At 45.9% G+C, this 15,198-nt stretch overlaps 2 protein-coding genes across 3 annotated transcripts in view; one reads left to right on the top strand and one right to left on the bottom strand.

Moving 5' to 3' along the window:
• fancb (FA complementation group B) overlaps positions 1-15,198 on the bottom strand; it is a 102,079-nt gene that overhangs the window by 10,230 nt on the left and 76,651 nt on the right. The window lies entirely within an intron of this gene.
• Positions 1-15,198, top strand: part of glra2 (glycine receptor, alpha 2) — a 63,445-nt gene that overhangs the window by 13,512 nt on the left and 34,735 nt on the right. For both annotated transcript variants that reach the window (XM_034186481.1, XM_034186482.1), the window contains exon 8: positions 12,708-12,857. In XM_034186481.1, coding sequence (XP_034042372.1) covers positions 12,708-12,857 — 150 coding nt within the window. The remainder of the gene's footprint in view (positions 1-12,707; positions 12,858-15,198) is intronic.

Here is a 15,198-nt window from a genome sequence, read left to right as displayed (position 1 = left end):
GCACAACCAAATGGGTGATTTCACCTGTTCTGGTTGACTAGACCTCTTCTGACACCTTATACCGCATTCTCGACCAGACACAACTTGACATTTTCCAATCTACTACCATGGAATGGTGTGCCAACTCTGAGCTGCTGGTGGAAAACTTGAGCCAAACCCATTTCACTGTCTCCCGAGTCGAAATAAAGTTATAAAGAATCTGAGTCATTGTGGGGAAAGCACTCCATCAAATAAGGTCTGTAATTCTGGTTGCATCTTGTGTAGCCAACCATGTTTATTGTGTTACTAAGTCACCTCCTTGTTGGTCTATCTTTTCTTTTCTTTAACACCATTCTTTTTGTGAAGATTCACAAGGTTAAGATGGTGACAGATGTGAAAAAAGAAACACTTTTAGCCATTCTAAGGTCTGTCAATCGATTCTTCAGACAGTCAGCCTGCTTAAAAAAGGGATAAATCTATAATAACAAAAAATGGGGTCAAGGGACATGTCAGAACTGAAACTTTGACAGCTGTGATTGTGTCATGAGTTGATCGGTCTGCTGTGTGATACCTCAGTATGCACAGAATATATTCTATCTCCTGATTTAACTTCATTAAGCAATGTCACGGGCTGTGAGCATCTGTGCTTTTGCACAGGGCTTCTCTATTTGATTGTTATTCATTTCATTCTCCCCCCATGAACTGATGTTCTCTGATTAGGTCTTTTCCCACAGAGCACTCTAGTGGTTTCTCTGTGCTGTTTATTTCCCACCATGCACAGAACAGGGTGCAGGTGTCTCACTGGATTTAATTTAAATTTTGACACACTGTTGTCACTCAGAATAAGCAAATTTAAAACTTTAAGTCTTGAAGCTGGGTTTAAAGCAGAGAGAGAGAGAGTCAGTATGGAGGCTAAACAGCTAAAAGCACTGTACCCAACTTGAAAAACAGGCAAGAGATGGAGTAGGGCGCACAGAGGAGGAAGATCGAACAGTACGTGAGGGTTTGTGGGGATGAAGGAGGGCAGAGAGGTACAATATTGCGAGTTTATGGAGAGATTTGAATGTGAGGGGGAGAATCTTATGGTGTATGACAAGGAACCAGTGGAGTTCCTGAAGGATGGGGTGATGTAGTCAATGGAGGGGGTTCTGGCTATGATGCAGGAAGTGAAGTTCTGGACCAACTGAAGTTTATGGAGGAGTTTGAGTGGTGAACCAGATAGGAGAGAGTTGAAATACTCAGTGTGTGAGGTGACCAGGGTACTGACAAGGATGGCAGTGCTACTAGGTGAGCGATGGGCAGAGATGGCTGATGCTCTGTAAGTGGAAATATGATGATGACTGAGTGATATTATTTGATGTGTGTTTCAAATTGGAGTTTGCCATCCAGGATGATACCCAGACTCTCAACTTGGGTGGGGGTGGGGTTGGGGGGGCTATGGAATTGTCCATGGTGAGTGAAAAGCTACTCAATTTGGTCAAAGTTGTTTTAGAGCCAATGAGAAGAACATCATTTTTATTGCGAAGGAAGGTGTATGAAAACTTGGTTTTAATTTCAAGGACATAATCAGAAAGGGAAGATGGTAGAAGGGTTGAGTTCAGTTTGGAGGACACACAGAGTTGGGTGTCATCTGCATAGCAATGAAATGGAATGCCAAATTTCTTGAAAATGTGACCAAGTGATAGGAGGTAGATAATTAAGAGAAGATAACCCAAACAGAGCCCTGAGGAACACCTGTGATGACTGAGGAGTGCTGTGATCGGTTTAGAGCTGTGTAAATTGCAATTGGCCGCAGAGATAGCACTTGAACCGGGAGAGAGGGGTACCTGTGAAACCAATTGAGACGAATCTGTCTGGGAAATGGAACGAGAGATGGTGTTAAAAGATGAGATCAAGAAGGATGATTATGATTCAAATCTGGGATTCATTCTGCTCCGTTGATTCACTTCAGAAGAGATTTTTTTAAGTATTCAGTTCAGATAAATTAAAATGAGGATTTGTAAAGCTGTTTAATGACACTAATATTTCAGTGTAATTTGATTCAAAAGAGCAAATATAAAAATAAATACAATATACACGATCACTACATTAAAAAAGACCCATAAATGAATCATTTAAAGATTATCCAGTACAAACTGATGACAGTTTAAAGTACTTGCCTACTGAAACCGTTTAGATTTTTTAATCTATTATGTAAAAGCCTCTGATATCAGCAGACAACACAAGACCTACTTTTGGAATGATTTCCTGCTGATGAAAGTGCAATCACACGGGCATTACAGTATTTTTGCTCTTCACTTCTCTAAGACCAATGGAGATGCTGCCCTTTTATTGCCGTCAATCAGGTTAAACAATCATGGGATTGATCAGATAGGTACTGAGAGTCACATATTGATAATCAGTTAATGTCCACACATTATTATGCACCTTGCTCAAGTCAGAGTCACTTGCAAGGTGTCTGGTGTGATTAATATTTCATAGGAAGCCTTTGACACCTTCAAGAAAAGGAATACTAAGTTCTTCTTTATGTGCGTTGGAAAAGATGAGTTGTTTTTCCTCCCTGCATGTGAATCAGCTGTCATCGGTAATGGCAGGCAAGGTTGTGCCGATGTGCAGTCAAGCGATGAAGTGTTTCAATTAGACTAAAAGCATAAACACCATGATTCTCTTTAATTAAAGAAGCAGTTATGTGTTGTCAAATTGCAGTGATTAACTCCTAATGAAGAGATAAATTTCTGCTTTGATTTTCCTTTTACACACTGTAATCCTCCAGAAACGTGAGGACCAGTGACTTTCAGTTTGGACAGTGCAAGAGCTCCTGAAAAGTGGTAATATAGACAACTTGGCTTCACTAGCGCCTGATTGCAGAACAGCATTGTGACTCTGGAGTTTCAACGTACAAATCCATTAAGTTCAATAAAGTCCAAATCAATTTATTTATATAGCGATACATCATAAGTCACCTGAGAGGGCAACGTATGAGTAAAGGGGCCTTGACACTTGCACAAATTTGTTCCCTGCACTGCCACGTAATTTAGCGTGCCAATGAGTAAACTCGTAAACTGTCCGTGAACTGTGCACGGCTGCATGCCAGTGCGCAAAGATTTTGAAATGTTCAAATTTCTGGCACGCATAAATTTTGTGCCACTTGAGTGAACTAGCTGTGAACATTGCGCAACTTATACGCAAACAGGAAACACTCCAACATTGTTTTTTGGTTACAGGAAGAACTCTTACGCAGACAAGACTAACTTGGGTGACCATCTGTCGGGCCCATTCTGGCAAACAAACAGAAACAGAACAAACATATGACAGAGTGCGCAATAAAAACTTGTATATGATATCACTCACTCAATCATCTTCAACCGCTTAGTCCAATTAAGGGCCGCAGGGGGCTGGAGCCTATCCTAGCAGTCATAGAGCGTAAGGCGGGGTACACCCAGGACAGGATGCCAGTCTGTCTTGTATATGATATATGAATTATTATTTGCAGTGATCAGAATCCCAGAGAAACATACTGTGTTCATGATTCAGTGTTTGTGGCAACATCAGAAAAGTCAGCAAAGGCAGGCGAGTTCCCAGAGCCCTCTCCAAAACAGCAGGATCCCCATTTCTCCACAAGATACACTGTCACTCAGTAACAAGTTCCTTTGATCTAAATTCCTCTATAGACCAAACACAATATAGACACAAGATATCCAGGAGTTCATCTTACACTTGCACAAACTCTTGTTTTTCTGGACATTCCACCACAAATTTTCTTGAACACATTTTCTCTTATTTTTATGAAGTTTACACGATGTATTGGACAAACATCCAGATATTCAATTTCATGATGAAGCCAACCTGGTATCTGGTCTGCTGGCCTCATTGACTCATATATCACCATTGACTGAAAATAATAGTCCAAAAATCTTTGTTTTCAGAGTTCAACATTGCCAGTTCTTATTTTTGAAAATATGTAATATAGGTAGAACTGCTTTTGATGTTTCCAATACAGGTTTGCATATTCACACTGCTTTCATGGCATTTAGCAAGAAGGTGCAAAAACTTTCCACTCACCTGTTGACTGGTAGTCCATAGTCATAAATCCTGGCCAATAAGGGGTGTAACAATGCATTGTAAATCGTGATAATTGTATTGTGAAGCCTGCATCGAATTATATTGTTTTATATATATATAGGTAGCTTAGTCGCTGTTAGTTCCCCTCCAGCAGATCCCGAGCAGCTGGGAAAGCAGGCCGACTGGGTGACTGTGAGGAGGAAGCGTAGTCCTAAACAGAAGCCCCGTGTACACCGCCAACCCGTTCACATCTCTAACCGTTTTTCCCCACTCTGCGACACACCCATCGAGGAACAAACTGGTTATTGCCGACTCTGTTTTGAGAAATGTGAAGTTAGCGACACCAGCAACCATAGTCAATGGTTGCTGGTGTCTCTGTTCTCTGACGACTTACTGGGTCAACAGAGTCTCTTGCTTGCCTCTACTGGTGGTTGGCTCTCACTGCGGTATTGTATCACTTCCTGTTCCGGAGCACAGCGGTGTTTTTCTGTATCTGTTAGCTGTTTAATCTGCGCAGTTAGATTGATCTAGTTATCTAGATTACGATTTGTTTCCCAGTGTAATCTTTACATGCCTTAACTAAAGCACTCCTTCTGCTGAATCACCTCTAAATTATTTACACATTATTCACTTTGCGTGTTTTTAGGAATCCGCTAGCTTAGCGTAGCTACTAGCTCTTAGCCGATTTAGCATGGCGGCTTCTCCTGTCTCTCCCGCACTTTTCTGCTCTGGGTGTGAAATGTTTAGTTATTCCTCGGCCTCCTTTAGCAGTAACGGTACTTGTACTAAGTGTAGCTTATTCGTAGCTTTGGAGGCCAGGTTGGGCGAATTGGAGACTCGGCTCCGCACCGTGGAAAATTCTACAGCTAGCCAGGCCCCTGTAGTCGGTGCGGACCAAGGTAGCTTAGCCGCCGTTAGTTACCCCCTGGCAGATACCGAGCAGCCGGGAAAGCAGGCTGACTGGGTGACTGTGAGGAGGAAGCGTAGCCCTAACAGAAGCCCCGTGTACACCGCCAACCCGTTCACATCTCTAACCGTTTTTCCCCACTCGACGACACACCCGCCGAGGATCAAACTCTGGTTATTGGCGACTCTGTTTTGCGAAATGTGAAGTTAGCGACACCAGCAACCATAGTCAATTGTCTTCCGGGGGCCAGAGCAGGCGACATTGAAGGAAATTTGAAACTGCTAGCTAAGGCTAAGCGTAAATTTGGTAAGATTGTAATTCACGTTGGCAGTAATGACACCTGGTTACGCCATCGGAGGTCACTAAAATTAACATTAAATCGGTGTGTAACTTTGCAAAAACAATGTCGGACTCTGTAGTTTTCTCTGGGCCCCTCCCCAATCAGACCAGGAGTGACATGTTTAGCCGCATGTTCTCTTGAATTGCTGGCTGTCTGAGTGGTGTCCAAAAAATGAGGTGGGCTTCATAGATAATTGGCAAAGCTTCTGGGGAAAACCTGGTCTTGTTAGGAGAGACGGCATCCATTCCACTTTGGATGGAGCAGCTCTCATTTCTAGAAATCTGGCCAATTTTCTTAAATCCTCCAAACCGTGGACTATCCAGGGTTGGGACCGGGAAGAAGAGTTGTAGTCTTACCACACCTCTCTGCAGCTCTCTCCCCCTGCCATCCCCTCATTACCCCATCCCGTAGAGACGGTGCCCTGCTCCAGACTACCAATAACCAGCAAAAATCTATTTAAGCATAAAAATTCAAAAAGAAAAAATAATATAGCACCTTCAACTGCACCACAGACTAAAACAGTTAAATGTGGTCTATTAAACATTAGGTCTCTCTCTTCTAAGTCCCTGTTGGTAAATGATATAATAATTGATCAACATATTGATTTATTTCTGCCTTACAGAAACCTGGTTACAGCAGGATGAATATGTTAGTTTAATGAGTCAACACCCCCGAGTCCACCTAACTGTCAGAATGCTCGTAGCACGGGCCGGGGCGGAGGATTAGCAGCAATCTTCCATTCCAGCTTATTAATTAATCAAAAACCCAGACAGAGCTTTAATTCATTTGAAAGCTTGACTCTTAGTCTTGTCCATCCAAATTGGAAGTCCCAAAAACCAGTTTTATTTGTTATTATCTATCGTCCACCTGGTCGTTACTGTGAGTTCTCTGTGAATTTTCAGACCTTTTGTCTGACTTAGTGCTTAGCTCAGATAATTATAGTGGGGCGATTTTAACATCCACACAGATGCTGAGAATGACAGCCTCAACACTGCATTTAATCTATTATTAGACTCTATTGGCTTTGCTCAAAAAGGTAAATGAGTCCACCCACCACTTTAATCATATCTTAGATCTTGTTCTGACTTATGGTATGGAAATAGAAGACTTAACAGTATTCCCTGAAACTCCCTTCTGTCTGATCATTTCTTAATAACATTTACTCTGATGGACTACCCAGCAGTGGGGAATAAGTTTCATTACACTAGAAGTCTTTCAGAAAGCGCTGTAACTAGGTTTAAGGATATGATTCCTTCTTTATGTTCTCTAATGCCATATACCAACACAGTGCAGAGTAGCTACCTAAACTCTGTAAGTGAGATAGAGTATCTCGTCAATAGTTTTACATCTCATTGAAGACAACTTTGGATGCTGTAGCTCCTCTAAAAAAGAGAGCTTTAAATCAGAAGTGCCTGACTCTGTGGTATAACTCACAAACTCGTAGCTTAAAGCAGATAACCCGTAAGTGGAGAGGAAATGGCGTCTCACTAATTTAGAAGATCTTCACTTAGCCTGAAAAAGAGTCTGTTGCTCTATAAAAAAGCCTCCGTAAAGCTAGGACATCTTTCTACTCATCACTAATTGAAGAAAATAAGAACAACCCCAGGTTTCTTTTCAGCACTGTAGCCAGGCTGACAAAGAGTCAGAGCTCTATTGAGCTGAGTATTCCATTAACTTTAACTAGTAATGACTTCATGACTTTCTTTGCTAACAAAATTTTAACTATTAGAGAAAAAATTACTCATAACCATCCCAAAGACGTATCGTTATCTTTGGCTGCTTTCTGTTATGTGTCGGACGCAGCTCGGAGAACCGACCAGCGTTTGAAGGACCCAGTATGAAATAAGCAGAGCACGGTACAAAGGCTAACTGAATTTAATACATAACAGTGAAAATATAATAACAAAAAGGTGCGGCCTGGCGTGGTGCGCTCCCAGCAGCGCTAACGGTCCGGAGCCAGAAGCTGTTTCGGACCCAAGGACCCCGCCGACACCCCCCAGGTGGCCGCAACAACCGAGTCTGTGAAAGAAGGAACCATTATGCGAGTCCACACTCTACACACAGAACACTTAAAGGTGTACAAACAGCAAACACTTCCTGGCTTGATTACTGATCCGCTTCCAAACCTGCAGGCATGGAACATCCAGTTCACAAAACTCCACCGCAGTGGAAGCTGATACATGACTAACAAACAGCTCAATACAATAAGGTGTGAGGGACACCACATTTACTGACTGTATAACTGTTAGTCACAAAATCTAACGTACCTCAGGAAGTGTGCTGACGAGCGTGAGACCTCACCCCCTCCTCTTTCACAGACTGTGCATCAAACCTGGACGTTCTCAGCATCCGCTGCTGATGAGATGGCTCCCGAGACGACGATCTCACCCGTCTGGTCACAAGGTCGAGTCTCTGGCAAATACACACTGTGCACTCCAGTCTAAATGCAACATGTTCCACTCCATCCAGATGCACCACAGCTGTGAGTCCTGACGAGTCACACGGTGATCAGGGTGAGGTCCTGACAGCTCTCAGCAACACAGCCACTCAGTCCCAAATGCACGCCACCTGGGAGGGAAAACCAAAAAACAGAAAACAAACCGGCAGCCAGGCCCCCCCCAGCCATATAACAGTACCCCACCTCACGGGAAGCCTCCCGGCGACCACCCACACCTGGCCCAGGAGAAACACCCCCCTCCAGGGACCATGGCTGGAAACCGCGTCTGCGTTCATCCTCCAACAGACTGGTTGAACTGGCTGCATCTTTGCCCCTGTCTCCGACAGTCTCTTAGCACAGGTGTGGCCAGGAGTTTCTTACACCTGTGCGGTCAGCCTTTATCCAAACATGTGTGATTAGTCATAAAACAAAACAACCAAAACACCCCCCCCCCCCCCCCCCAGAGGACCGTTCCATCAACCCTAGGGAATGGGAGAAAAGAACAACCCAAACTTGAGCTCACAAACACAAATGCCAAAATACCCCCCCTCCCCCCCCCAGAGGACCGTTCCATCAAACCCCAGGGAAGGGGAGGAAAAGAAAAACCCAAACTCGAGCTCACAAACAAAAATGCCAAAATACCCCCCTCCTCCCCCCAAACGACACGTAGGGACCAACACCCCCCAGAGGGCCACCCGCCAGCTCCAGGAGTAATAACCCCGGCCGAGGTCCCTCTGGGATCCAACGTCACCCACGGGGAACTACCAGCGCCTCCAGAGGACCACTCGTCAAACCCAGGAGACGCTCCCCTCATGACCAATGGACCCAGCCTCGGCCGTCCACGGCTAGATGGACCAACGCCCTTTCCCCCCCCAGAGGACACCACAGTTCAAACCCTGAGGGCGGAAACTGGGGGGGGAAAACAAAAAGACACCCAAACCCCCCCCTCCCCTCCCGGGTGCAGAGGCTACCTGGGAAAACGCCCAGCACAACCTAACTGCACCCCTCCAGCAATGCCGAACTACGGCACACCCGGCTGGAGTCAGAGGAGAAGAGAGGGCATAACAAAAAACACAAAGAGAAAAAACAACCCAAGTACCACCCCATCACCCCCCAGGGGACCGTTCCATCTAACCCTGGGATGTGAAACAGAAAGAAATAAAAGAAAAACAAACGACCAACACACAGTCGTTTGGGTCCTTTTTTTTTTTTTTTTTTTTTTTTTTTGTTCTTTGTCAGACAGGCTGCAGGGTCACAACCCCAGACAAATAGTGGACAACAAAAAAATAAAATCCCACACAAAAACCAACTCAAAAAACACCCACCCAAAATGAACTAACACAAAACAAATCAGTGAGTTATACCGTCAAGCTCAACCAAATGGAACACACCTGTTCCTACTCAAGAGCTTGACGGTAACGTGATTCAGTCACCACAAGGGGGAGCCAGAGTGCAAAAAATGAAAAAATCCCTTTGGCGACAGAAAAAACAAACGAGCTGCTTTTATGTGCGCAGCTGAGTGCAACACACAACCAAAATGTGCTCAACTAATAACGCCGGAGCTGATACAACAGACGCAGTAGTTACCTTTGTCGGGGAAACGGGGCTACGACTGTGAACACAGGAAGCCCAGCGACCCGTGCTAACAGAGCTCCGCCGTGCGCGTGAACCCATTACAAACGCACTCTTGCAGCTCCCGTTTACACCTCTTATCCGGTCGGAGTGTGACGCGAAGCCGTCGCCAGTCACACTCCACCACGACCCACGGATAAGGCACAACACAGGAACACGGCTGCAAGAGAGCACAAATCAGTATCCAGTAATGGGTCTCAAACACGCACCTTCCGGGCGGAAAGCCCCGCAACTGATCCGGATAACCACTGAACGTCTGCTGCCGCCTTCCCGGCGCGTTACCGTCTCTGCTACCGCTGGTCCGTGATGTTTGGCCAGAGACTACTGTTATGTGTCGGACGCAGCTCGGAGAACCGACCAGCGTTTGAAGGACCCAGTATGAAATAAGCAGAGCACGGTATAAAGGCTAACTGAATTTAATACATAACAGTGAAAATATAATAACAAAAAGGTGCGGCCTGGCGTGGTGCGCTCCCAGCAGCGCTAACGGTCCGGAGCCAGAAGCTGTTTCGGACCCAAGGACCCCGCCGACACCCCCCAGGTGACCGCAACAACCGAGTCTGTGAAAGAAGGAACCATTATGCGAGTCCACACTCTACACACAGAACACTTAAAGGTGTACAAACAGCAAACACTTCCTGGCTTGATTACTGATCAGCTTCCAAACCTGCAGGCATGGAACATCCAGTTCACAAAACTCCACCGCAGTGGAAGCTGATACAGACTAACAAACAGCTCAATACAATAAGGTGTGAGGGACACCACATTTACTGACTGTATAACTGTTAGTCACAAAATCTACGTACCTCAGGAAGTGTGCTGACGAGCGTGAGACCTCACCCCCATCCTCTTTCACAGACTGTGCATCAAACCTGGACGTTCTCAGCATCCGCTGCTGATGAGATGGCTCCCGAGACGACGATCTCACCCGTCTGGTCACAAGGTCGAGTCTCTGGCAAATACACACTGTGCACTCCAGTCTTAAATGCCAACATGTTCCACTCCATCCAGATGCACCACAGCTGTGAGTCCTGACGAGTCGCAGGTGATCAGGGTGAGGTCCTGACAGCCTCAGCAACACAGCCACTCAGTCCCAATGCACGCCACCTGGGAGGAAAACCAAAAAACAGAAACAAACCGGCAGCCAGGCCCCCCCCAGCCATATAACACTTTCAGTGATGCCGGTATTTGGTTAGACTCTTTCTCTCCGATTGTTCTGAGTTATTTTCATTAGTTACTTCATCCAAACCATCAACATGTTATTAGACCCCATTCCTACCAGGCTGCTCAAGGAAGCCCTACCATATTTAATGCTTCGATCTTAAATATGATCAATCTATCTTTGTTAGTTGGCTATGTACCACAGGCTTTTAAGGTGGCAGTAATTAACCATTACTAAAAAGCCATCACTTGACCCAGCTATCTTAGCTAATTATAGGCCATCTCCAACCTTCCTTTTCTCTCAAAAATTATTGAAAGGGTAGTGTAAACAGCTAACTGATCATCTGCAGAGGAATGGTCTATTTTAAGGTTCAGTCAGGTTTTTGAATTCATCATAGTACAGAACAGCATTAGTGAAGGTTACAAATGATCTTCTTATGGCCTCAGACAGTGAACTCATCTCTGTGATTGTTCTTAGACCTCAGTGCTGCTTTTGATACTGTTGACCATAAAATTTTTATTACAGAGATTAGAGCATGCCATAGGTATTAAAGGCACTGCGCTGCGGTGGTTTGAATCATATTTATCTAATAGATTACAATTTGTCATGTAAATGGGGAATCTTCTTCACAGACTAAGGTTAATTATGGAGTTCCACAATGTTCTGTGCTAGGACCAATTTATTCACTTATACATGCTTCCCTTAGGCAGTATTATCAGAAAGCATTGCTTAAATTTTCATTGTTACGCAGATGATACCCAGCTTTATCTATCCATGAAGCAGAGGACACACACCAATTATCTAAACTGCAGGATTGTCTTACAGACATAAAGACATGGATGACATCTAATTTCCTGCTTTTAAACTCAGATAAAGCTGAAGTTATTGTACTTGGCCCCACAAATCTTAGAAACACGGTGTCTAACCAGATCCTTACTCTGGATGACATTACCCTGACCCCTAGTAATACTGTGAGAAATCTTGGAGTCATTTTTTATCAGGATATGTCATTCAATGTGCATATTAAACAAATATGTAGGACTGCTTTTTTGCATTTGCGCAATATCTCTAAAATTAGAAAGGTCTTGTCTCAGAGTGATGCTGAAAAACTAATTCATGCATTTATTTCCTCTAGGCTGGACTATTGTAATTCATTATTATCAGGTTGTCCTAACAGTTCCCTGAAAAGCCTTCAGTTAATTCAAAATGCTGCAGCTAGAGTACTGACGGGGACTAGAAGGACAGAGCATATTTCACCCATATTGGCCTCTCTTCATTGGCTTCCTGTTAATTCTAGAATAGATTTTAAATTCTTCTTCTTACTTATAAGGTTTTGAATAATCAGGTCCATCTTATCTTAGGGACCTCATAGTACCATATCACCCCAATAGAGCGCTTCACTCTCAGACTGCAGGCTTACTTGTAGTTCCTAGGGTTTTTAAAAGTAGAATGGGAGGCAGAGCCTTCAGCTTTCAGGCTCCTCTCCTCTGGAACCAGCTCCCAATTCAGATCAGGGAGACAGACACCCTCTCTACTTTTAAGATTAGGTTTAAAACTTTCCTTTTTGCTAAAGCTTATAGTTAGGGCTGGATCAGGTGACCCTGAACCATCCCTTAGTTATGCTGCTATAGACGTAGACTGCTGGGGGGTTCCCATGATGCACTGAGTGTTTCTTTCTCTTTTTGCTCTGTATGCACTACTCTGCATTTAATCATTAGTGATTGATCTCTGCTCCCCTCCACAGCATGTCTTTTTCCTGGTTCTCTCCCTCAGCTCCAACCAGTCCCAGCAGAAGACTGCCCCTCCCTGAGCCTGATTCTGCTGGAGGTTTCTTCCTGTTAAAAGGGAGTTTTTCCTTCCCACTGTCGCCAAGTGCTTGCTCACAGGGGGTCGTTTGACCGTTGGGGTTTTTTCCGTAATTATTGTATTGCTTTGCCTACAATATAAAGCGCCTTGGGGCAACTGTTTGTTGTGATTTGGCGCTATATAAATAAAATTGATTTGATTTGATATTCTTTTACGGATGGAAGGACGCAAAGTCTTCGCAATGCCTGATGGCCATATTTGATGGCCTCGAGCAAAAATGATATAGTCAGATGAAATTATAAAGCCTATAATGCATATGACGTGTTGAGTGATGCCACTTTGGGTGATCTAACTGTAGAAATCTGTTTTTTCTTGCTCTTAGGTCTCATACGTGAAAGCCATTGATATCTGGATGGCTGTTTGTTTGCTGTTTGTATTTGCTGCACTGCTAGAATATGCTGGAGTTAATTTTGTCTCCAGGCAACAGAAAGAGTTCCTTCGTTTGAGGCGACGGCAAAGAAGGAATCATAAGGTGGGCCTTTGCATTCTTGGCAAGTTTAGTGTCGAATACACCCCCTAAAGTCATCCATCAAAGTTTGACAGAGATAAAGGACTGAGGCCTGTTTCCAGTCAAACTGGGGTTTATTACTATTATTTAAAGGCATCATGTTTGACCAAATTAGATGTTATCTACATTTTAACATCTGTCAAATGTCTCCTAAAGGGGACATTTGACATTTTTCAGCCTAGGTTTCTATTTTTGGATGTTTTCACTTGGGACAAAAAGTCATTATACTGGTGCCATACTACCAAAAGTGTTGGGAAAGTGTAGTGCCACGGACCTACAACAGGGGGCGCAAATGAACGGACAATAGAAATGCCAAAAGATAACAATTTAATGTTGTGAAAATGTGCACAACGGAATACAGATAACACTTTAGGTAACAGTCAATTGAATCAGTGATGTGTGGGCAGGCTCGAGGATAGGAGACGCCTGTCCAGAGAAGAGTCGGGCCCCACACATTTCCACTGCCAGCGGAGACCTGCAATACACCGGAGCCACCAAGTCCTGAGTCCCCAGGTGGCCACCGCCTCCAGCTGTCGGATCGGGTACTGCTGGCAGGAAGCACAAACAGATCAAGTGGGTGTGTGTACACCCAGCAAACAGTCAGCAAACTTACAGTTCCTTCCTGAGGGAAAAGTCCTCCACTCCCAGGTAGCAAGAAAACTGAATACGTGCAGTACCTAATGTAATACTCAGGAAATGTAGGAGTGGAAACGCCAGCTCCTCCAAATTCCCACAAATCCAGCTCCAAGCTGAAAGTATTCAGAAGGTTACAACTGCAAAGAGTTCAGAAGCAATTATGTGCATACGGCACAGAGACGACTGAGAGGTTTACCTGTCAGGTAAGCTGATTTCTCGGCAGAGATGTGGTGTCTCCTCCAGGCTTTTATGGTGATGCTGATTATGGCGAGTGGTGACAGCTGTCAGCTCCGGGCTTCTGGGGCTCCTCTGCGGTGGCTGCGCCCTCTGGTGCCTGAAGCCCATCTTTAGGCAGGGCGCCCTCTGGTGTTGGGCCAGCAGTACCTCCTCTTCGGGCGGCCCACACAACAGGACACCCCCCCCCCTCAACGGGCGCCACCAGGCTTGTCGGGATGCCGCTGGTAGAAGTCGGCCAGGAGGGCCGGGTCCAGAATGAAGCTCCTCTTCACCCAGGAGCGTTCTTCAGGTCCGTAACCCTTCCAGTCCACCAGATATTGGAATCCCTGGCCCCTCCGACGAACATCCAGGAGCCTGCGAATGGTCCATGCAGGCTCACCGTCAATGATGCGGTGCAGGAGGCGGCGCTGGTGTCCGGGGGTGCAGAGGTTTGAGGTGTGACACAGCTTGATCCTGGAAACATGAAAAACTGGATGTATCCGCAGTGAAGCTGGTAGCCTCAGCTGAGGACTTTGATGATGGGAAATGGTCCGATGAATTTGTCCTTCAATTTCTGGGAATTCAGTGTGCAGAGGAATGTCCTTGGTAGAAAGCCATACCTCCTGCCCGGGCTGGTATGCAGGAGCCGGGGTACGCCGGCGGTCTGCATGGTCCTTAGCCCTCGTCCGGGCTTTCAGAAGGGCAGAGCGGACTGTGCACCACACCCGACGGCACCTTCTGAGGTGGGCCTGGACCGAGGGGACCTCGACCACTCCCTCTATGGCTGGGAACAATGGGGGAAGAGGCCGGTCGCCGAGGAGATGTGGCTGTTATGGACGTACTCGATCCAGGCCAGATGTTGACTCCAGGTCATTGGGTGCGAGGAGGTCACACACCGCAGGGCCTGCTCCAGATCCTGATTCACCTGCTCTGCCTGTCCTTTGTCTGGGGGTGGTACCCGGATAAGAGACTCACGGTGGCCCCCAGTTCCCTACAGAAACTCCTCCAGACTTGCGAGGAGAACTGGGGACCACGATCTGAGACAATGTTCGTGGGGATACCATGCAGACGCACGACGTGGTGGACCAGGAGGTCTGCAGTCTCCTGGGCAGTTGGGAGCTTCGGGAGAGCTACAAAGTGGGCCGCCTTGGAGAACCGGTCCACTATCGTCAGGATGACGGTCATACCTGGGACGCAGGGAGACCAGTGACAAAGTCCAGGCCTATGTGGGACCAGGGGCGACGTGGCCACGGGCAGCGGCTGGAGGAGTCCCTGTTCCTTCTTATGATCTGCCTTGCCCCTGGCACAGGTGGTGCAGGCCTGGACGTACTCCCGGACGTCGGCTTCCATCGACTCCCACCAGAAGCGCTGCCGGACGACTGCCACAGTTCTTCGCACCCCTGGGTGACAGGAGAGCTTGGAACCATGACAGAAGTCCAAGACTGCAGCTCTG

This window comes from Thalassophryne amazonica, chromosome 14 (genome assembly GCF_902500255.1).
Source record: "Thalassophryne amazonica chromosome 14, fThaAma1.1, whole genome shotgun sequence".
NCBI lineage: Eukaryota > Metazoa > Chordata > Actinopteri > Batrachoidiformes > Batrachoididae > Thalassophryne > Thalassophryne amazonica.
Note: the sequence above shows the minus strand (reverse complement) of the source record. Positions and strands in the feature narration are given on the sequence as shown.